A 22406-nucleotide genomic window follows, 5' to 3' on the forward strand; every position below is an offset into this window, starting at 1 on the left:
GGGCAGGGGCATCTGGGAGCCTCAGACGCCACCACCCAAACACTGAGCTGTGCTTTGTTAGTTCCAAGCAGACGCCCTTGTTAGTTCTGTAGAGCAGGAAGAGGCCAGTATTTGTGGACTAGTATTTATAGAAAGTCCTCCACCCAAACAAAACCGAAATAAAGCAAAGGAACTGCCTGAATGTCCACTATCTGGTGACAGGGGAGGGCGCCGTCCCGGTGACCCGGAGCTGTCGGCCACAGCGCTGCTCACACACTGAGAGCTGGGCGCCCTGTCAGGAAAAGCAAGAGCTGCCCACGGCCCCGCCGCTGCTCACAGGGCCCGGAGGACGTGGTCTGCGGCAGAATGGTCCCCTCTCCAGATGTGGGGGGACTGGGGGGCGGGGGGGTGCCGGACACCCAGCACTGTCCCGCCGGGACGCAGGTCCTGTCAGAAGGCTGGTGCCGCCGGCTGCTGAGCGGGACCGGAGGAGGCATCCAGCCCCCCAGGCCGCTGCGACGTACCCGAGACCAGAGTAACAGCATTCTTAACACCCGATGTGTAAGACCACCTATTACTCTTTCTTTATTGCGGTAAAAAAGGGGTTCTATTTCTAGAGACCAAACAGCATCACAGCCATTCTTGGCAGAGAATTCTCTCTGTCCGCAAGCCCTTGCGACAGACTTTCAGTCTGCTCCCCTGCGGAACGGAGCTGGCCTCGAAATGCAGGGCGGGAGACGCGGTCCTGCCCCGCACAGCGCCCGGGGCCTTGGAACTGGCCTCCGACTGTCCAGAGGCTGGGCGCCCCGACGCCGCACAGGGCAGCCAGTCCCTGGGGCGTCGCGGGGCAGAAGCCTGGGGGCTGGGGAGCTGGGGAGGGATCCAGGGCGGCCTCCTGACTTCCGCTGCACCACTGACGGTGGGAGCCGGCACGTGTGAGTGCCCTGGGCCTGCCTCGTCCTGGGCCCGCAGGAATGGCCCTGCCAGTCTCTGCCCTCCAAAGGCAGAGAAGGTGTGCTCTCGGGGCCTGGGCTGGCCCGGTCCCGTCCCCAAATGTCTGCAAGAGTGGGGCGGGTCTCTGAAGCCCCTGGTCACCCAGGGCACCTGGTATCCAAGAACCTCCTTCCCACTGTTCTTTCAAATGCGCCCACCGCCCCGACTCTTGACCTGTTTTTTCCTTAAAGCCAGCAGACTCATCGTCAGGGGTAAAGACGACTCCTTGTAGTGGCTCCCCAGCCTGTGGTGGTGAAGGGAAAACAACGCAGCACCAGCTCCCCCCGATCTGGGGCTTCCCCGCTCCTGGAGGAGCCTGACAAGAGCGGCCACGTCCTCACCTCTCCTGCACCCCCGTGACTGGGGAGGCCCAGCCACACCCAGCCTACCCCTCCAGTGGGCTCCAGGACGAGTGCTCCCCTTGGACCGGTCTCCCCTCGGTCCTTTTCACTTGAACTGCCCGTGTAGCCACCCAGGCTCCCCACGCCTCCCTTGGCCTTCCTGAACACTGACCACTGGCAACAACCTGGGGAGGCCCAGGGATGGGCGCAGGCTTCGAAGGTGCAGGTGCCCCCTGGGGCTCCACTCTGGAGGCTGAGGAAGGAAGGGGGGAACCCCCACCCAGGGCTGCAGGGGCAGAGAAAGCGGCGGCTGCCGGACCCATGGCATGCTGGGCCGCAGAACACCTCGCGCTGTGCCCCACACGGCAGGAGCCCCCCTCGCCCCCCGGCCAGCACGGCTTCTGCCCTGAGCCATCTGTCTGAGAAACAGCAACGGTCCTGGCTGAGTCTGCCTGGGGAGGGGCCTCCAGCCCCCTGTTGCCGGTGCCGGGGGCCAGGGCCGGTGTGCAGGGCTGCTCTCCCAGAGAACGTTCTCTGCAGCACCGAGTACGGCGGGGTGCGAGCGTGGTGCAGGCTGAGGACTGGGCACTCCCTGGGCCCGCACGGCAAAGGCAGACCACAGGAAAAGGCCCATCCGGCCCCGGAGCTCTGGGCCCCCTTGTCCCCAGGCTTGGTCCTGCTCGGGCCACATCCCCCAGCTGGGGCTATGGTGCCGTCATCACACTCTGCTCGCCATGGTCCACGCTCCAGAGGCGGTAAAACTCAGCAAAGTCCACGTAAGGCTCCACACGGCCGCCCTCACCAGGCGGGAGGGAGTGCGCGGGCCGGGAGCGGAAGAGGCCTCCGTCCGAGCTGGAACTGCTGCTGTGCGTGTGCGTGGTGGTGGACTGCAGCGTCAGGGTCGGGCTCTGGCTGTGGGGACCACAGGGCACAGTCAGTCAGGGACAGAGAGGCCCCTCAGGCCACGAGAGCCAGCCCGGTCGGATGTTCTCAAGGGCAGATGAAAACTCAAACGTATTTTCCAAGCTCTAGCTCTATATGGCTCCTTAAGTTAACTAGAATTTAACAGAACGGATCACTCGGTTCAAGGGCTTGATCACCACGCATCCCAGCGGCTACGGTATCGGACACAGAACATCCATCTCCCCCAGAGCAGTGCTGAGCTAGAGGTGGTCCACTCCAGCCTCTCCAAATCCCACTGACCACAGGCAGGCAAGTGCTCTTCTCCCCGAAAACTGGCTGGGTGGGACAGGCCCCCTGTTGTCAGAGCTCCCTGGGCAGCCGGCTCTGTCACAAAGCACCTCACAGCCGGGCAGTACCTGCTAGCCGGCCGCCCCACACCTAGCATTGCCCACCCACAGCGGGGCCCACCCAACACCCAGACACAGGCCGAAGGGAAGGGCCGTTTAGGGGCCTCAGGAGCAGAGGTGCGGCAGGATGGCTGGTTCTCCCGCCTGGCCTGGGACCCCTGCTGTCCCGCTCTGCCTCTGTGGACACTGCTGGTGGTTTCCTCCGGGCAGCCCTGCACTCGGGATGCCCACCGCTCGGCTGCCTGGCAGGCCCCTCTGGCCCCCAGCAGCAGCAGCTCTGGTGGCAATGGGGGCAGGGAGCAGGAAGGCCCCCTGGGAGGCAGAGGCCGACAGCACCACTCCCTCCTGGGCGGCCCTTCCAATTGGCCACATCCTCTGAGTGGGCTGGGTGTGGCATCCCTATTATTCTGCGCAGGGCTGGAATGTGGAAACCAGATCCCCGCCTGGTGTGGTGGGGTTGAGGGGATGGACATTCCACAGAAGAGAAGGGGCTGGAGGGACACAGACCTGTGAGGCAGGTCTGCAGTGAGGAGGGGGGCCAGTCGGCTCACCCCTAGGCTCTGGGCCTCCTGCTGCCTCCGCCCCTCCCCCCTGCCTTAAACTAGACGACTCACTGTAAAGCTAAAATGGGACGCTTTAGTCAGAGCACCGGCTGTGACGAGCCAGCACAGGCCAAACAATGTCCCCCAAGCATGGATGCCACCGGGGAGGCTCCGAGATGGGGAGAAGATGGGAAAAGAGAAAAGAACAGGAGAACCTTCCCATTAAAAGAGAACGAATCTGTGGGACCCACGGGAAAGCGCGAGCAGCAGGCTGTCTGCATTAGAGGCCTATCTCCTCCCAGCCTGTCTCGCCCACTCTGCCTCCGAACCTCCACCCCTCCCAGGTCTGGGTTCAGTGAGCTGCTGGAACCTGCAGGGCTGCCTCCTCCTGCCTCCGGGTCTGGGGAGGACCCCCAGGGAATGGAGCTGGGGGATGTGAGAGGCACAGGACCCCAGCGCACCTCACCCAACATCACTCGACCCCAGGACTCGGCCCGTGGCCACTGCTGTCCAGGTACTGAGGGCTGTCCCAGGAGGCAGGCTGTCCCAGGAGGCAGGCCTGCGGGAGGCTGGGGGCGGGGTGAGGGCTTACTTGGTGAGGGTGGGAGTGGCTTCGTCCAGGGTGGAGGCGCTGTGGGCCCCATTGAGCAGCTGGCCCTGGGAGGGCATGACGAGGGAGAGGGTCACGCTGGTCTTGCTGGTGCTCTGGGCGCTGGAGTACGGCACGGAGACGGGGTACACACGTCCTCCTGCAGCTTGGGGAGGAAGAGAGCAGTGGGCCGCGGGGAGTGGCTGAGGGCGGATCCCTGGGGTGCCGGGAACAGGGCTGCCGTGGGGCCTGCTGGGGGCAGTGTCTGAGGGGCCGAGTAGGTGGGCAGCGGCCAGGCCTGGCTCCCAACACTGCCCCTTGGGACAGTGAAGGGGTGTCTGTCTCAGGGCAGACTCTTCCAGGTGGCAGCTGGGGGAGGGGGGCTCATCTCAGCAACAAAGCACCAGTGGTACTTAAAGCAGGAGGAGAGTATGTGCTGAGCTGCCTCTAGGAAAGGGTTACTGCCAGGCTTCCCACGGTGCTCTCAGCCCAGGGGTAAGCTGAGGTTGGCCCAGCAAAAATCTGGTTGCAAAAACAAGTTAGAGAAAATCGGGTGACCCTGGTGTCCGTGGGGAAACAAATCCATTGCTTGTGTGCTAAGCCCTGCTTGTCTGAAAAAAGAAAAGGAAACACAGCCCCTAGGAATTGATGGTCTCGACACTGAGCAGTCCTGGGAGAGAAACAGAAAAGGACCAGCACCTCTCTTCCTGAGCAACCTGATCACAGAATTACAAAGGCAGAAAATAAAGCGTCTCAGCCTCACCCCCGACAAGGCCCAGGGACAGAGCCAGGCTTCGGGGGACCCTCTGTCCACATGTGTAACCTCGCCTCCCTCTCTTCCTTCCAGAGCCTCAGCTCCTCAGTAAAAGGGGGTGCCACCTGCACCTAGGGTTTTCAGGAGGCCTGAGGGAACTCCGTGGACCCAGCAGACACCCAAGCAGTGGCGGCTACCATCCCTATTATGTGGCCTTGTGGCTTGGCAAAGAGCTTGTTCACGCACTCAGGCCTTTAGGAGGTCTGCCGGGCAGGTTCTAGGATCCTCATTTCACAGGCAAAAGGAAAAAAAAACAACAACAAACTCAGATCAGAAAGCTTAAAAGTCAGAGAGACCAGACTGGAACGGTTCCAAGCCAGGCCTCTGGTTCCACGTCCACTCCAGGCAGCAAGGCCCACCCCAACCCCGATCCCAGCCGGCCTCCTCAGGGGGCTCCCCGTCTATACTGCGCACATACCTGGGGCCGGGGACGGTGTGGGCTGGCTCATCTCGCCCAGCGGGTAGCCAAAGTTCCTCACCAGCAGGGTCATATCCTCGTGCCTCGGGCAGAACTTGGCACGCTCGCCACCGCTGGCAAAGGTGTCCCCGTGGATGCGCTTCACCCGGTCCACCACGGCCTGGGCCACGGCATCCAGGGAAGTCTGCTTGGCGAACTCGGTGTCGATCATGGCGGCGATCTCCTGGGGGGAAGCGGGAGCAAAACCTGGTGAGGAACAGGGAGGGGGAGCCCAGGACTGCGGCCCATGACTTCAGAGCTGAATCCAGATGCTTGGGGGGCATCAGCCAAGCAGGTGAAGGAAGTCTTCACCAGCCAAGCCTGTAATCTAAGCTTTTCAAGGTATTCAGGATAATTCTTCTGGAACTTTCTCATTAGAAAAGGTGTGACCTTGTGATCTCTCCAATTGTTGGCTTCCACACCAATAAAATGGGGGATAATATCCACCTCGCTGGGTTATTAGGCAGATTAAATTGCACAGTGGATGGGAGGGCACTCTGGAGACCACGAAAAAGCCTCGTACGAATTGCTGTTATTATCAAGTTTCCTTTCCTGGAACAAACTTACTGTAGGCTACATTACACCATTTTTGTTAGAGATAGGGAATATAGAATGAAGACAGGCCTCAGAGAAGTCCACTATCCAGTTTACTCTAGAACCCAGCAAAAACCACTGGATAATTCTTTGGCAAAGACCAAAAACAAGGAAAAGAAAGAAAAAAAAAAAATCACACTGACAGTAAGTTCACAAACACAAAATCCTCCACATGATGGCTGGCCTGAGTCTCTTGGAGGTAGGAGAGCTGGGGCAGGTCACAGGAGATGACCCGAGCTCGTCTGGGGTGGGCTCAGGTCCATCACTGACCGGCCATCGCCTCAGAACCTCAGGCAAACCCCCTGAACTCCATGAGCCCCAAGTTCCCTAACTTGACGTGGCAGTGAGCCCCTGCCTCTTGGGTTACACGGCTACTGGCAGGAACGATAAGACAAAATGGATGAAAAACCTTGAACATGGGTTATCAGGAGTCAGGCACATGAGACATTTTCTTCCTAATTTTTAATTAAAAAGAGGACAAAGCAGAAAAAGTTAACTTTCCTACAGGAAGCACAAATGGAAGGAGACACACAACCTGAATTCACTATCCAAGGTCAGGAAAAGGCAGCTTCCCTTCAAAATCATCCTTGAGGTGACTGTCTCGAAGCCACAGCGTTAGGGACAATTGTCTGACACGTGTGCTCTCAGCATAGGAAAATTAAGCGGCTCCCACTGGCAGGGGACCCAAGCTATCACACCTCGTCCTCACCACAATCCCACAAAGGTAGATGTTATCACCTCCTTTGTCAGAGAGGAGGAGCAAGCTGTGAGCAAGTGCAGCTCAGAGGGGAGGGGAGGGGAGGCGGAGTGAGGCTGAGGCTCAGGCCATACCCTCTGGGCCCTCCTTGGACCAGGGCCCTTCTCAGACACACTCCAGAGCAATGTGCCCCTGGAAATTCACTTCCTGGGGCCCTGGGGACAGAGCCTGCTTCAAGCCCAGAACAAGCACAGCTTTTGGGTGGGATGGGTGTTCGCGGAGCGCTGGACATTTTCTTCCCCCAGCTTTGAACGCACAGAAGCTGTCTGGTGAGGGCATTTGAGAACCGGAGCTCTGGGTCCCTGAGCACCGTGGAGTGAGCAGGAGGGCTGGCTGGGTCCCCAGGGGAGCACGCCGCGCTGCAGGCTGGCTGGTGGCGCTCTGCCCGGGCCGGGCTCACCTGGTTGGCCTGCCCGGGCCCGTGGGCCGCCTCCAGAGCCTTGTAGAGCCCCTCCGACATCAGCACCAGGAAGCCAGTCACCCCATCCAGGGGCTGCGCACCGTGGATCTCGGGCTCCGCGATAATCGGCTTGGACTTGGCGGCACTGTGGGAAGAGAGTGTGGGGAGAGCTGTGCTTGGAAGGGTCCCAGGGGACATTTCTTCTGCTGACGGCAAGAATCTACCCAGGATGTAAAGTAAAATGCACATGTGACAAGAGGAAAAGAAACAGAGGAAAGAGAAGACCAGAAAAACAGACCTGTCTTCTGAGGGTGGCTCCTAACGTAAAGCTCTGAGGGCCCGGAGAGCCAGTGGGGCCGCTGGGGTCAGGACGGTGAGGGTCGGGAGCCTGATGCTGGCCCCGGGCCCCATCCCGTCCACAGCCCCCGTGCGGTGGCAGGAGGGACAGCACGAGGGTGGGGATCACTTTTAGAAGCCCACTTCTCCCGGGCTCCTCCAGAACGAGTACCCACGCATACCCCACGGCCACTCCCCGGGGGCACGGGGACCCTTCACCGAGGGGCCAGCAGAGCCAGACGTCACAAAGCGCCAACAGGTGCGCATGCGGAGGCAAGTCTAAGACGTTCCTGGCAATAGCGCTTGGAAGAGCAGAGTCTGGAAATATCCTGGGAGCCCATGAGTAGGGGCTGGCGAGCACCGCTGCAGGCCCACTCCGGGCCCCCGAGAGCCATTTCAGAGAGTGCCGCCAGCCTACCCTGCGCCGCGCAGCGGGGAGGACAGCATCCATCGGGAATTGAGGGGGGTGCAGGGTGCTGGAAAGGGCAGGCCAGCCCCGGCGGGCGTTTTGGGAAGGGGGCTTCCCCCCGCAAACACCCCCCACACACATGCGCACAGGAGCTCCGGGGCAGGATGTGGGAGAGACCAGCAGCTTCTGGGGAAGGAGTCCAGGCTCGGGGTGGAAGGAAAACTTACTTTTCACTGTGTATCCTTGGCACTATTTGAATTGTTTTGAACCACATATGTACTTTCCAATTAAGCAAACAGAACCCCACAAATTAGAGACAAAAGTTTCCAAACTCAACTGCCTAAATCCTGTGAGAGTGAGGAGTTGTAACCATGCTTTCTAGGCCATGAGGAGTCTGGCTCTGATGCTGGGGACTCTGGTATGACCCCCCATAGCTCTCTCTGGTTGTGATGGCAACACACACCTCCCGGTCCCCCCCAACACCCCACACACCCAAACCACACCCCCACACACATACCACAACCCCCCCCCACCACACACACCCACCACACACACCACACCACACCCACACATACATGCCACACCCCTCCACAAACCACACACACACGCACACCCCCCTCCCCCCACATGTCTATTTTCCCAATCACTATTAAGGACGTTGCTCTGGATTCAGGATGCCTGGGTTCAAGTCCTGCCTCAGCCCCTGCGAGCCCTGTGACCAGGCAGGCTCCCTGATGTCCCTGCATCTGTTTCCTCAGATGAACATACCTTTGGGGCAACAACAGCACCCACCTCACAGGGCCCGAGTGAGGACTAAGTAAGACTGTGTGTAAAGAGCTGGGCACAGGCTTGGTACAATAATGGCCCACAATCATCACTGCTGCCCATTTGCTGCCCTGAGCCCTGGGTGGCACCTGGAAGGGAAGTGTCCTCGGAGGGCCGTGTCCACTTCGTCCTGCACCTCTGCCCCGGGCCCAGCCACAGGCAGCACGGATCAGCAGGCCTGTGGGCCATCCCTATCCACACCTGGTGGCTCGTGCCAACGCTGGTCACTCCTATCAGGCCCTGTGGCACTGGCTGCTGCCCTTGGCTTTGACTCAGCTCCAGAGCCTGACCCCTTGCCAGCCCAGCTCTATGGAACGCCCGCTCCCGGCCTGTTGGGTCTAGGGCCACACACCAACCTCTCTGGAGGAAGGAAAGTCTTCTTGGGCTCTCAACTACCTCAACTGCATCTTTTTGTCCCTAGAGCCTAAAATCTGCTTCTGCCCAGACCCTCTTGGCCTTACAAACAGGGGGCAGCTAGGCCGGCTGCCTACCTGAGTAGGTCGATGTCAGTGTAGCCATATTTGACCTTGTAATCCCCGATGCGTCTGGTGCTCTCCTGCCCACAGATGATCCCCACTTGCTTGATCTTTCCTGCATCCAAACCTGCCAGAGGGAGAACAGGACAATCCCAGATCCTGTTCATCATGAAGAACGAAAAGAACCGCATACAGACATAGCCCCCAAAACAAGGCAAAGAAGACCCCCTGAACGGAAAATGAAGTCACATCAGGGCACCCTAGGGAGCAGCTCACACGGAGCGCCCCAGCGTCCTCAGTGCCCAGCCCCATCAGAACGCCCCCTCCCTCAGGGCCCTGGGCAGGGAGGGAACGGCTATGCCATGGTGGCTGCGACCTTGGGACTTCTCTGGCCTCTTAGTCTCTAGCAATCATAGTACCTACTGCATGCTCGGTACTCTTAGAAGCACTTTACATATAAGGACTCTTAACCCTCACGATGCCCTGAGGCAGGTGTTACTACGATCCTCGTTACAGATGGGGAAACTGAGGCACAAAAAACTTCCAAAATTCTGAACAGCACCAGCTAGTAAGGGGCAGAGCTGGGATCCAACCCCAGGCAGGCTGGTCCCAGGCCCAAGGTCACAGCCTGATCACTTCACTCCTCTCCCTACACGGCCCCCAGAAGAGGACAGAGGGTGAGCCTTGGGGGTCAGCCCCACCCTGACTCACCCAGCTGAGAGAGGCGGAAGAGCTCGTCCTCGTTCTCTGTGGTGTGGTCCACGTTCAGCTGGGTCACCTGCAGCCCGTCCACCGTGGATTTGCATAAAAGGGCACGATTTGTACCTGCAGGAGAATTTGAGAAGCTGAGCCAAGTCTGCATAAGGGGAGGATACGGGGAGGAACAGACGTGTTGAGCGGAGAGGGAGAGAGAGAGAGAGAGAGAGAGGAGGCAGGCATCTCACACAGGGAAATCCTTGAAACGAGCAAAGAAAATAGGCTTAGGGGACGCCTGGGTGGCGCAGTCGTTAAGCGTCTGCCTTTGGCTCAGGTCATGATCCCAGGGTCCTGGGATCGAGCCCCACATCGGGCTCCCTTCTTCGCGGGAAGCCTGCTTCTCCCTCTCCCACTCCCCCTGCTTGTGTTCCCTCTCTCGCTGTCTCTCTCTGTCAAATAAATAAATAAAATCTTTAAAAAAAAAAGAAAAGAAAATAGGCTTAGATCACTGGGGTGAGTCACCAGTCAGGGCATGCTGATGATATTAAGGAATTGGGTTAAACTTTCCCAGTGTCATCCTAGGATAATTATGATTTTACTAGGAGACCTTTTCTCTAGAGAGACGTACTAAACTATTTACAAAGAGATAACATGACATGATGTCTGGGGTTCACGGGCACAAAGGGCTGGAGAAGAAATGAGACTGGTCTCGAGGAGGTGACTGTTGGGGCTGGGGGATGGGCACACGGGTGTTCACTCCCTGCTTTTCACCCTATCTTTTCACATTTTTGAGTTCTGTCCACAATGAAATCTTAAGGAAAAGAGGGACATTATCAGTGGGATCTCTACACCACTCCTACAGTAATCTGCACCCTGTGGGTAAGACCTTGGGTTCCCAGATGGCCTCTTCTTTGCCCACAAATCCAAATATCCTTATGGCCCCTCACCCAGCCCATCTCGCCATCCCTCCTGGGATGCCGAGTGGGTCTTCCACAGCCAGGCAACCTCTTCCAGAAGAGGAAGCCACTGAGGTGACCCAGAGAGGGGACACAACTCGCCCATAGCCAGTTGGGGCAGAGTGGGGACCACAGCCGGGAGGCCTGCCTCCTAGCCGGTACCGCTAACTCCCTGCACTGGGACTGGGGCATTCCTGTGCAGAAATAGGGAAACGGACCCCGGGGCCTCAGGAGACACGGGCTGGAGGGCTTACATGTCTGGGAAGCAGACTGCCCAAAGAACACACAGACCTTGAGGCTGATCTCTCGCCCAGCACTCCCCGCCCTGGGACAGGTAGGCGGCTCACCGACATTGGCGACGTAGAGCTTGTTGTTGAGCAGGACCGCCACGACAGCCATGGCTCCTCCCGAAATCTCCCTCTCCAGTACCTTGAGTCTTTCGAGGATCTTCTGATACTGAGGAGGCAGCTGGTGCTGAGGGACACCCTACAGGCCATCATCAGGGGGTCAGAGCAGGCTGGGTCCTCGGAGACCATCTCACCAGCTGTCCCTCCCTTAAAAGGCAAGGATCCGAGGGCCTGGCCAGGATGAAGCCGCACTGCAGCTCAAGGGCAGGCTTCTCGCAGGAAGGCCAGACATGACCTTACTCGTCCTGTCGGTTCTGGAAGTGCCGGTGGCTGATGTGGGCGGGTGGGTGATGAGGGCTATGGACAGGTTCAGGTCGAGGACTGAGCTGGAAGGGCCTTTTCTCACATCCTTCACTGCCCACCCCCATGCCGAACCTGAGTGAAGCTGCCCACAGTGGGCCAGGGAGGCCCCTCGGCGGGGGGGTGGGGGGCTCTGCAAACGCACTGTTGCCCAGTCCCTCAGTCAGGAACTGTCCCCCTAATTCCTGCTGCTCTGGCCCAGTCATGTCAATGGCTGGGGAGTGACATGGCAGGTAAGTCCCTGCTCCTTGCAAAGCTGGGCCCTGGGGTGCTTCCCTGCGGGAGCAGGCTGGGGAGATTACCTCTGGCAGCTGGGACTGGAGGCTCGCCTTCTCAGCCAACGCGTCATCGATGGACTCCAGGAAGCTCCTTTCCACCACATCGAAGGCCTGGAGGCACAGAGGACAGGGAGGGGTGTCAGGGAAAAGGCCAGTTCAAAATACCATTGTCACCAGATACTGAAATGTCTATTAATAGTGACAAATTCTGGGGTGCCTGGGTGGCTCAGGTGGTTGAGCATCTGGCTCAGGTCATGATTCCAGGGTCCCAGGATCGAGCCCCACATCTCCCTGCTCAGCGGGGAGCCTGCTTCTCTCTCTGCCCCTCCCTCCTACTCTGCTCTCTCTTGCTATCTCTCTCTCTCTCTCAAATAAATAAAATCTTAAAAAAAATAGTGACAAATTCTGTACAAACTGCAGGTCATCACGTGGTAGGGGCTTCACACGTGGTACTGCAAGGCCTGTGGTTCCCACAGAGCCGTGCTGGACAGAGACGTCAGCCCCATGGGGCTGGAGCCTTCTAGGTAGCACTGCAGAGACCAGAGAGGCAGGAGCCTGCGGAGAGGTTCCGAGCAAGGCTTGGAATCAGGCCACCTGGGGTGAATCCCAGCTCTGCCACTTGTCTGCCGGGCAGTCTCCATCTCATCCACGAAGGAGACCAGCGCTGCTCTGGGGGGGGACTGAGATAATCCACCCTGCGCACCCAGCACCTGGCTCAGCGGGAGCCAAGGGCAATGACACCTCGTATCATCACTACATCCTGCCGGTCAATTGCCCGTCAGCCGGTCACACTGCTGCCTTTCAGGGGGTAGAGGGGTGGGGGAACCAGCCGAAAATCACTGGCGCGGGGCCCTGAGGCCATGAAGGCCCTCTGGCCCAGGTGCTGAGGCTGGAAAACGGCCGGGAACACTGTTTTCGAGGAATAGGAGTCCATCCTTCTCAACGAAAACTAAGTGCCTCTGGACATGCTTCCAAAAAGAGATACCAGGAGGAAAACCTCCAGAACATCAGCAAGCAGAAAGCAGAACTGGCCAGTGAGTCCCAGCAAACCCGAAGTGAGGAGGCAAGGCCCAGGGCTGCTTGCAGCCCCAAGAGGCTGAGAACCTAAGCCTCACCTGGATGAAAGGGATCATCCTAAATTACCGTTCCTACCAGAGCTCAGCCCTCTCCCACCACACCCCTTTGTCCAAGGTACATCCCTGACGCCCCTCTCCCCAGGAGGATCCCTCCAGAGCCCACCCTGCCACTCATGGGGAAGGACTGCAGCTGGCTGCCTGGTCCTGGACTCTGGGGATGTGGAGAGCCCCTGTGTGACGGGAACAACTTTTGAGAAAAACAGCTTTGCCTTTGAGTGGCTGCCTACATGTCTGACAGGGTGACAACCCTGCTCCTAACCAGAGTCTGGGCACTTAGATAATGGCCTGAGCTCAGGAGTCCCACCAAAAATTCCCGCTTCACAGTTCCTGGGGCACCTTTTAAAATAACCACGTAGAGTTAAGGCTATGAAAAGTAGTGACCTCCACCCCAACCACCTGGTTAGTAACAGGTGCTTGCCACCCTGCTCTTTATCTCGTGCTGGCTCCTGACCTGGGAGGGAGGACTGTCCACCCACCCATCCCTGCTCAGTGGCGCCCTCTTGCTTCTGGGATCTGTAAGTAAGAATAAATCTGTGGCATGTGGGATTGCACCTTCGGTCAGAACAGTCCTGTGGGTCTCCCGTCCCCAGAGGGGGTGCCTGGAGGCTGAGGGAGCCACCTGCCAACCTCATGACATCATCTTTATACAATATACCTGCTCTGGCTTCCCAGCACAAGCGGTGACAAGGATGGGATTGGGGGTGGGGGCAGTCTGTCCTACATGATGCCTGGGAGCTGTGAATGGCTTGCTAACTTCCTCCCCCAGACTGATCCGGTTCTCCGGGAAGGGACCACTGCTTGCTGGCCGTCCGTGGTGTCGCCTGGCACTACGCCGGGTGCTGCTACAGATGCCCACCCTAAACTGTTCGTGCTGTGAAAGGTCAGGCTCCCCTGCAGAGACCGGCCAGCAAGCCCTGATCTGAGGCGGATGTTTCCCATTCGTCTCTGAACGAGACCCCACTGGGTGTCTGGTCTGGAGGTGACTGGTTATAATCGCAGGTGAAAGTCGAGCCCCAGTGAGCTAACTAGGACAGTAGGGTTCTGCCTCTTTCCCCGCAGGGGCGCAGGCTACACGGCCCCCGGGAGCCAAGGAGAGTTCCCCTAGATTAGTGCCGGAAAAGGAGGCTGGCTGCTGGGGCCGCTGTGTCGGTGGTCGGGGCTGGCCGCTGAGCTTGGGCGGCCAGCCCTAACTGGTGGCACAGACAACTCCACCAGGGGCATCAGGCACCCCGGGTCAGCGCCTTCTCTGTTGCTGTGTTCCCTGCTGTCACAAATCATTCCCTGACCCCAGGGGATGTTGGGAGTCCCGCCCCGGCGTGCTACAGCAGAACGAACCCTCACTAAAAGCAGGGCCCCAGAGCACCCGCTACCAGCTCCTCCCCAGTCCCCAGAGGCTGCAAAACTACTAGGCTCTTGGAAAGCTCTGCTGAAACGGCCCGGGCCTTCCTGAGCGCCGTGGTGTAACAGGCCCAGCTGTTGCTGCTACGTTCCCGGGGCTGCAGGGCCTTCCCGGACACACTGGTGAGCGCTGCACCAGAGGAGCCGCCTCCCCGGACATATACCGGGCCACCCCAGAGCCGGAGGCGGCGGCACGAGTCGGGAAGGAGACAACCTCCATCCCAGGTGTTCCTGGCTACCTTCCATCGCACCACAACATCCAATGATGACCAGCATGGCCCGGAAATGGAGACCGGTAACTATACCAGGCTGGCAATGCAAGATCTTCTAGAAACATTTGTTCAAAGTGGGGAGAAGGGTGCTGACTGACTCTTATGGGACTTTGAACTGACTCCGAGCTGCTCTTTGCAGCGGCTGAGATGGGTCAGTTTGGGTTAGCCTGGCCAACAACTCTAAAATTCATAATTGGTTAAAAAAGCAAAACAAACCACTCAAGGTACTAAGGACCCATTTTATTAGAGACACCCTAGAGGACCCCCGGACTTGGCGCCACAGGGCCTCCAAAGGTGTCAAGCCACAAAAGCAGGAGACAGACAAAATCAAAAAGGCGGTGGGCTCTGAGGAAGACATCCCCTAAGCCTCGGGAGCCCTCGGAGATAAGGAGGAAGATGCTCCGCCTCTCCTGACTCAGATTTAAGCCCAAATCTTGTTTGCCCCTAGAGCCAGGAACCCAATGGAGGGGCCCTAGGGGATACGGAGGCTTCTGGGCCCCTTCTGGGTACCCACGGAGGGGTGGCCTGCAACCCTCCCGAGATGACCCATAGGCCTCTCTGGGTAGCTCCGGAGATCAAGGACCCTTCATGACTTGCTCTCAAGACGGCCAGGACCCAAGTTAGAGGTCTTTGCTTAGGTGCTGTGGATGCTGTCACCTCCTGGCATGCCCCAGCCCCAACAGCAGGACCTGGATCCCGGGCCCTGACCTCTGAGAGGGGCAGCTGCCCAAAGCCCCTGCCCCAGGGACCCAGCCGTCCCCTGGGGCCTGTCCCTCCTCCAGGAGACAACCATCCGTATACTTCTCTAATTACCCACTGGGACACATAAAGACATAAAGACATTTTACTGGTCTTGTGGACGCTTCCTGGGAACCCCTCCCCACATCAGTGAGGGGCACCCTTTAAATGATAAGGCGTAACAGGCAAGATATAGAAGGCGTTCAGCCTCCATGGGATGGGATCCACCTGCAACACAGAGGTGGGGCTATTGCCCCACATAAAATTCAAGGGCCTTAATTGGTCCTGTAAAGGCTGGGAAATTCCAGTCGAGGTTAAACACCAAATGTGAACTATTCATCCTCCCACCACACTAGGGCAAGCCCGCCACGCCCTGTGTCTCCTCACACTTCGGAGGCAACACACACCACACTCTCCTCCATTCTTGATCCAGGCACCAGCAAAGCAGGGAGAAGCTCCACAGCGAGCTCGAGCTTGAAAGCCTGCTGGCTCGGGGCACCTGGGTGGCTCAGTCAGTTCAACGTCTGCCTTCGGCTCAGGTCATGATCCCGGGGTCCTGGGATCGAGCCCCACGTTGGGCTCCCTGCTCAGCAGGAGCCTGCTTCTCCCTCTCCCTCTGCCGCTCCCCCTGCTTGTGCTCGCTCGCTCTCTGTCTCTCGCTCTCTTGGTCAAATAAAGAAATAAAATCTTAAAAAAAAAAAAGAAAGAAAGCCCGCTGGCTCAAAGGTCAACTCATCAAGCCCGCTCCCTTGTTCCCTCGGCTCCTTCTTCCAGGTGGCCTAGGCGTCCTGGGGACGACAGACTAACCACGGCCCCTCCTGGCTGCCTGTGGGCTTCCAGCCCAGACGGCTGCACGCCCTCAGAACCTCGGATTCTGGCTCCTTCCTGGGCCGTTAGCAACCGAGGCCCTCACGGACTGGGGCTGCCCTACTCACTTTCCTCATGATATCAGAGATCAGGGACGGCTCCCGGCAGTGGCTCGACACCGCTATGGAGGGCAATTTGCCACAGCGGAAAGGGTCCCTTGGGGAACGGGCTAAACTCAGCAGGGCAGGTCTTTCCCAACTGCAGGAGGATGCGGCTTCCGCGCTCCTCAGCCACCTGCCCACGGACCTTGGGGAAGCCGTGACAGAGCCACCACTGCCTGAGGCCCCGGCGAGCTGGGACAGCGAAGGGGGTCCGTGCGCCTCATGGATGGCAGCACCCCCACCGACTGTGGCAAGGCGGGGTCGGCTCGGCCTGCTCAGGACAAATGGCTGCACCGTGCACGGCTGCCCACGACAAGCCTCTCGTCCATATTTTTACTGACTCACGGGCAGCTGCTCACAGGCTGGCGGTTTGGTCAGGCCAATGGCAGTGGGGTGACTTTCACAGGCAAGGCCGACCCATCGGGGCTGTTCCAGTTTGGAGGGCACCAGGGTGGCGAAGGTCACCCGCACTCGAGCACACGCAAACACTAGCACACCAGGGGCTGTCTCTAACCTCCAGGTGGAGTCCCTCACCTGAATCCCAGTCACCACCCATTTGGGGCTCTCAAGCACAACCCTCCACTCCGAGGACAACTCCACCAGCTCTCCGACCCTCCGCTCCACTGTTCCATACTCCTTCTTCCCTGGCCTAATGGGCCCCTCTGGTCACTATCCCTTCCAGTCTTGGGGGAGCTGTGACCACAAGGGCCTGAGCTCCAGAAGGGGGGGCACTGTGCCCCTGCAGTGCTTGCAAAATGCACTGTTTTGAATTGCAAATTACGCTCCCAAACCAAAGGCCGGAAACTGCCATTCTTTGGGCCTGTGAGGGGACAAACCTCTTAGCTGCTGGCCAGTTGAATTCACTGGGCCACTTCCTCCATCGGTGGGCACGACTCACTGCACTGTTACAAGTGTGGTATGTACTGACTTATGGCCCGTACACCCACCTGGAACACCTCTGTGGGGCAGCAGTCTTTCTAAGTGCAACCTACCGCCAGCAAGGCCTCCTGACGCCATGACTCAGATCCTCAGATCCAGGATCTCCTGTTACTGTCCACATAACATAGCACTGGGCTCTCCAACAGGACCTCCATGCACTTTCACCTCGATCACAGGCCTCTGGCATTGCTGAATGCCACCGTGGGCTTTTAAAATCTTTGCTCCTTAGGACGCCACCTGGCTCAGTCAGAAGAGCATGTGACTCTTGATCATGGGGTTGTAAGTTCGAGCCTCACGCCCCACGTTGGGTGTAGAGGTTACTTTAAAAAAAAATAAAATCGGGGCGCCTAGGTGGCTCAGTCGTTGGGCGTCTGCCCTCAGCTCGGGTCATGATCCCAGGGTCCTGGGATCGAGCCCCACCATCGGGCTTCCTGCTCAGTGGGAAGCCTGCTTCTCCTTCTCCCACTCCCCTTGCTTGTGTTCCCTCTCTTGTTGTGTGTCTCTCTCTGTCAAATAAATAAATAAAATCTTTTAAAAATAAATAAATAAATAAATAAATAAAATAAAATCTTTTGGGGCGCCTGGGTGGCTCAATCAGTTAAACATCTGCCCTTGGCTCAGGTCATGATCTCAGGGTCCTGGGATTGAGTCCTGCACTGGACTCTCTGCTCAGCAGGGAGTCTGTTTCTCCCTCTCCCTCTGTGCCCTCTCTCTCAAATAAATAAATAAAATCTTTAAAAATAAATAATAAAATCTTTAAATAAATAAAATAAAATAAAAATAAGATCCTTGCTCCTTAAGTTACAGGGCAGTAAAGAGCTCCTAAACCTCCTCACTGCCCGGGGCCCTTACCACTTTAAATTCTGGGCCCCACAGCCATTACGCTCCTCACACCCTGCCACCGGGAAAGGCTCCCAGAGCGGGTTCCTCTGCGGGAGGAGCCGGCAGCATCTTCAGACCAAGCCTAGCTAACCTAGCACTTTGCAGTTGCCAGGCTGAGCTCCCGGGGGACCCGCTCAGCCAGGCTGAGCATCCCTACCTGCAGCAGCACGCGCCGCACGTCCGCCTCGGTGTGCTCGGCGCTGAGCTGGCCCAGCAGGAGCTCGGCAGACAGCCGCTGGGCCACGAAGCTGGTCACTCGGTTGCCATCATAGCCATTGAAGACCCCATACAGGAAGCAGTTGTTCTCACTCCTGCCAGAGAGGGGGGGAGCAGCTTGAGACTGGGGGCTTACAGACGAGTGACACCAGTTCCCAAGGGGAGGGGACGAGGGCCAGGATTGTGGGAGACCAAAGACACAGCAGCGGGGGCTTCAGCTGCCCACCTGAGTCTCCCCACATTGACCTTCCTTCCCCGCGGGCACGGCCTTCTGGGACACTTCCCGCCCCCACGGTAGCAGGCCCTGGGTGGGTGTGAGGGCCAGCTGTGCAAGGGCCAGCAGCAGGTGCCACCTCCCACATCTCAGTGGCGAGCCCCATTTGAGAGAGGTGCAAAACTGTGGCTTTTTCTTGCCCACAAACCTGCTTCCCGTGCCCAGGGGGACACTGCCCGCATGCTCACCTGAACTTGAGCCAGCTGTCCTCCGGTGGGTGGCTTTCGGTGCCCTTGCCTTCGGCAGAGTAGCTGCGGTTGGAGGCCGAACCAACGCCAGAGAGGTGGCAGAGCGGCAGGTCATCTGTCCAGCTTGGTTGCTGTTCCTGAGAAGGACACCAGGAGACCGCGAAGCGTCACCTTCTCCCCCAGGACAGAGCCCTCGCCTTCTTCCCCAACAAAAACTAGTAGCCCCAGAGCCCCGTGGACAAGGTTCCACTTCCTCCTGGAAAACAATGCTTGTACAAACAAACACCTACAGAAGGGTCTGCATGTTTTTATGGGTAGTCCACAATGTCTTTCTCCAGGAAACGTAGAAAAGCCTAGAGCTCCCAAATTCAAGGCCCAGCAGTGGTTTCCAAGCATGAGCTGGGTTACAAAACATGAGACACACGGGTGCAGCAAACTCTTGGTAGAAAGCTCTTTGGTAGCTCCCCACCTCTCGCCGCTGTGGCTCTTACGCCAGCCCCTCGGGCACTGGTTCTAACTGGAGGTCTCCAGGCCCAGCCCCCAGAGTGGCCGATTCTGGGGGGCCCCGGATACCAGCAACAGCAGACCCTCCAGGTGACTGATTCAGGCGGCCCGGATGGCACTGGAGAAACGGCCTTTGCGAGCAAGCCTCCGTCATGCCACATGCCGCTGGGGCCTCTGCCCCTGCTCCGCTCCGGTGACCTCTTCCATCTGCCCCGTGCCACATCCTTCTCCACCAGTACAAGGCCCCCAGCACCGCACTCTTTTCCCTCTGCGTGAACAGACTCCTTATCCTTGTCTAGCAATTCTCCGTGCCTTCGGGACTCTGGCTCAGCAGTCACCGCCTCCAGGAAGTCTTCCTTCAGGAAGACCACCCCACCCCCAGCCGGGGCTTGACTGACAGCCCTCCCATGCACTCCTACTACACCCGGCTCCCTCACTCCGGCCTGCCTGTGTCTGACTGCCATTCTACCCCATGGATCTCAAACCAGACTGCTCAGTATCATCACCATGGAGCTTAGAACCTTACACATGCGCAGGCGCACACACACAGCTGTCCAGGCCTGGCCCAAACACAGATTCTGAATTGCCTAAATCTCCTCGCAGTTCATTCTGAGCGTCTGCATTTTTTAAGCCCCAGAAACAACTCTGACACAGGGCCCAGGTGCAATCCACTGCTTCTCACTGAGAGCCTCCCCAGGGCCGCCCCTACCCAAGTGTCAGCCCAGTTCACAGGGGCATTCCCAGGACCACCGGGCTGAACTATTGGAAACCGAAACAACTGGGAGAATCAAAAGTCACCTGCAAGGAGGACAAAGTTTGCATCGGATGCTGCACTGAAATATTAAACAGGCATGGCTACTGTGTGCGATTGCTCGCAAGGTAGCAGAGCCTTCAAAGAAGGCTGTGAAAACCACTTCAATGGGCTTTTGCAGTCAGGTATGTAAAAGGCCTGTGGTTAGCTTGTGACCCTTGTGTCACCCCTCTGTAGCCACACCCTCCCCTAGCCCTGTGCTAGGCCACTACGGTGTCTTCTCAGTAACATCTTTGGTGAGGGGCACCTGGGTGGCTCAGTTGTTAAGCGTCTGCCTTCAGCTCAGGTCATGATCCCGGGGTCCTGGGATCGAGCCCCGCATCAGGCTCCCTGCTCTGCAGGAAGCCTGCTTCTCCCTCTCCCACTCCCCCTGCTTGTGTTCCCTCTCTCGTTGTCTCTCTGTCAAATAAATAAATAAAATCTTAAAAAAAAAAAATCTTCGGTGAAATTAGGCAGTACATGACTTTTTTTTTTATTGTGATAAAACACATATAGCAAAATTCACCATCTTAACCGTTTTTAAGGGTATAGTTCAGGGGTACTAAATATTCAGTGTTGTGCAGCCAGCCCCACCATCCATCCCCATGGCTCTTTCCATCTTGTAAAACTGAAACTCCGTCCCCACTGAACACTAATTCCCCCTCCCCAGCCCCTGGCACCCACCACTCCGCTCCAGGTCTCGAAGGGCATAACCTTTTGAGACGGGCTCCTCTCACTCAGCACCATGCCTCAAAGCTACCCACCACAAGCTGCTGTGACAGCAAGTTTGTCCCCTCATCACAGAGTTTTCCATCAGATGGATGCAGAAGCCCATCCGCTCATCCACTCAAGGGCATCTGGGCTATTTCCAGTTTGGGGCAATTATGGAGAGCCGGTATGAACAGTCATGGGCAGGTTTTTGTGTGAACATGACCTTTCACATCTCTAGAGGAGGGATGAGATGGCTGTCTAATTTTGTAAGAAATGGCCAACTGTTTCCCAAAGTGGTGTACCATTTGCGCTTCCGCCAATAAATGCACAGGGAGAGTTCCAGGGGCTCCACATCCTCACCACTGTAGGGTCTCCTTTGTTAAATGGAGACATTCCAGGAAGTGGGTAGTGCTAGCTCATCAGGGCTTTGATCTGCATTTCCCTGGTGGCTAATAATGGTGTTAAGCATCTTTTCATGTGCTTCTTTGCCATCGCCACATCTTTGGTGAAGTGTCTGTTTTAAGTCTTATGCCCATTTTTTTTTCCTTATGTCCATTTTTTAATTGGGTTGTTTTTTCACCTGTCGAGTTCTGAGAGCTCTTTATGTTTTTGGATAAAGTCCTTTGTTGGACATGTGATTTGCAAATATTTTTTCCCAGCCCATACCTTGTTGTTTCTTCCCCCCCTTTTTTTTTTTTGCAAGATTTATTTACTCAGAGAGAGAGAGAACAAGCAAGGGGAGGGGCAGAGGGAGAGAATCTTTTAAGCAGACTCCCCACTGAGTGGGGAGCCCGACTCAGGGCTCGATCCCACAACCCATGAGATCATGACCTGAGCTGAAACCAAGAGTCAGAGCTTAACCGACTGAGTCACCCAGGTGCCCCTGTAGCTTGTTATTTTATTTGCTTATTGGTATCTTTTGCAGGCCAAGAGTTTTTAGTTTTGATGAAATCCATTTTATCAGCTTTTTCTCTCACGGTGCACACTTTCGTGTTCTGATAACTGTCTGCCTGGCCCCAGCCACAGAGACCTAAGTTTTTCTTCTGATAGTTTCACAGTTTCACATTTAGACCTGTGATCCATTTGGGGTTAATCTCTGTATAAGGCAGGGAGTTTAGGTCTAAGGTTTTTTTTTGTTTCACATATGGATATCCAATTGTTCCAACACCATTTGTTGAAAAGACTGCCCTTTCTCCATTAAATTATCTCTGCACCTCTTTCAAAAAAAATTAACTGGCCGGCCTTGTGTCGGTCTATCTCTGTCCTCCACTCTGTTCCATGGATCCATGTGTCCATCCCTCCACCAATTCCATGCTCTTGATTACCATAGTTTGATAAATCTATATTTAAAATCTCTATTATCAAATCTACATGTTATTTATAATCTATATTATACAATTGGGTAGTGGGTTGCCTCTAACTTCATTCTTTTTCAAAATTATTTCAGTCAACCTAGTTCCTTTGCTTTCTCTATAAATTTTAAAATTAGCTTGTCTATATCTACAAGAAAATCTTGCTGGGATTTTGACTGGAACTGTTTACAGATCAATTTGAGATCTGACATCTTCACCGTGCTGAATCTTGCAATTCATCAACATGGTGTGTCTTTAATCTTACTTACGTCTTTTTTTTTTTTTTTTTAAGATTTTATTTATTTATCTGACAGAGAGAGAGACAGTGAGAGAGGGAACACAAGCAGGGGGACTGGGAGAGGGAGAAGCAGGCTTCCCACCGAGCAGAGAGCCCGACGTGGGGCCCAATCCCAGGACCCTGGGATCATGACCTGAGCCGACGGCAGACGGTTAACGACTGAGCCACCCAGGTGTCCCTAATCTTACTTACTTCTTTATAAGACTTATTCACAAGATGTCACCACAAGGTCTGAAAAACCACTAATGCCTATTAGTAGCCTTCGAAAACAGAAAATATGA

The 22406-nt window shown here is 56.8% G+C and overlaps 1 protein-coding gene across 1 annotated transcript in view; it reads right to left on the reverse strand.

Moving 5' to 3' along the window:
• Positions 1–539: 539 nt before the first annotated feature.
• The window catches only part of TAB1 (TGF-beta activated kinase 1 (MAP3K7) binding protein 1), a 31891-nt gene continuing 10024 nt past the window's right edge, over positions 540–22406 (reverse strand). Inside the window, exons 2-11 of the mRNA XM_034987477.1 lie at positions 18471–18607; positions 17950–18103; positions 11484–11570; positions 10822–10960; positions 9534–9647; positions 8838–8949; positions 6777–6921; positions 4987–5209; positions 3758–3920; positions 540–2225 (exon numbers count right to left, since the gene is read on the reverse strand). Of these exons, the coding sequence (XP_034843368.1) occupies positions 2018–2225; positions 3758–3920; positions 4987–5209; positions 6777–6921; positions 8838–8949; positions 9534–9647; positions 10822–10960; positions 11484–11570; positions 17950–18103; positions 18471–18607 (1482 nt within the window). The 3' untranslated portion in view covers positions 540–2017. The remainder of the gene's footprint in view (positions 2226–3757; positions 3921–4986; positions 5210–6776; positions 6922–8837; positions 8950–9533; positions 9648–10821; positions 10961–11483; positions 11571–17949; positions 18104–18470; positions 18608–22406) is intronic.

Source organism: Mirounga leonina, unplaced genomic scaffold (assembly GCF_011800145.1).
Source record: "Mirounga leonina isolate KUSES-001 unplaced genomic scaffold, KU_Mleo_1.0 Mir_418, whole genome shotgun sequence".
In the NCBI taxonomy this organism is placed as follows: Eukaryota; Metazoa; Chordata; class Mammalia; order Carnivora; family Phocidae; genus Mirounga; species Mirounga leonina.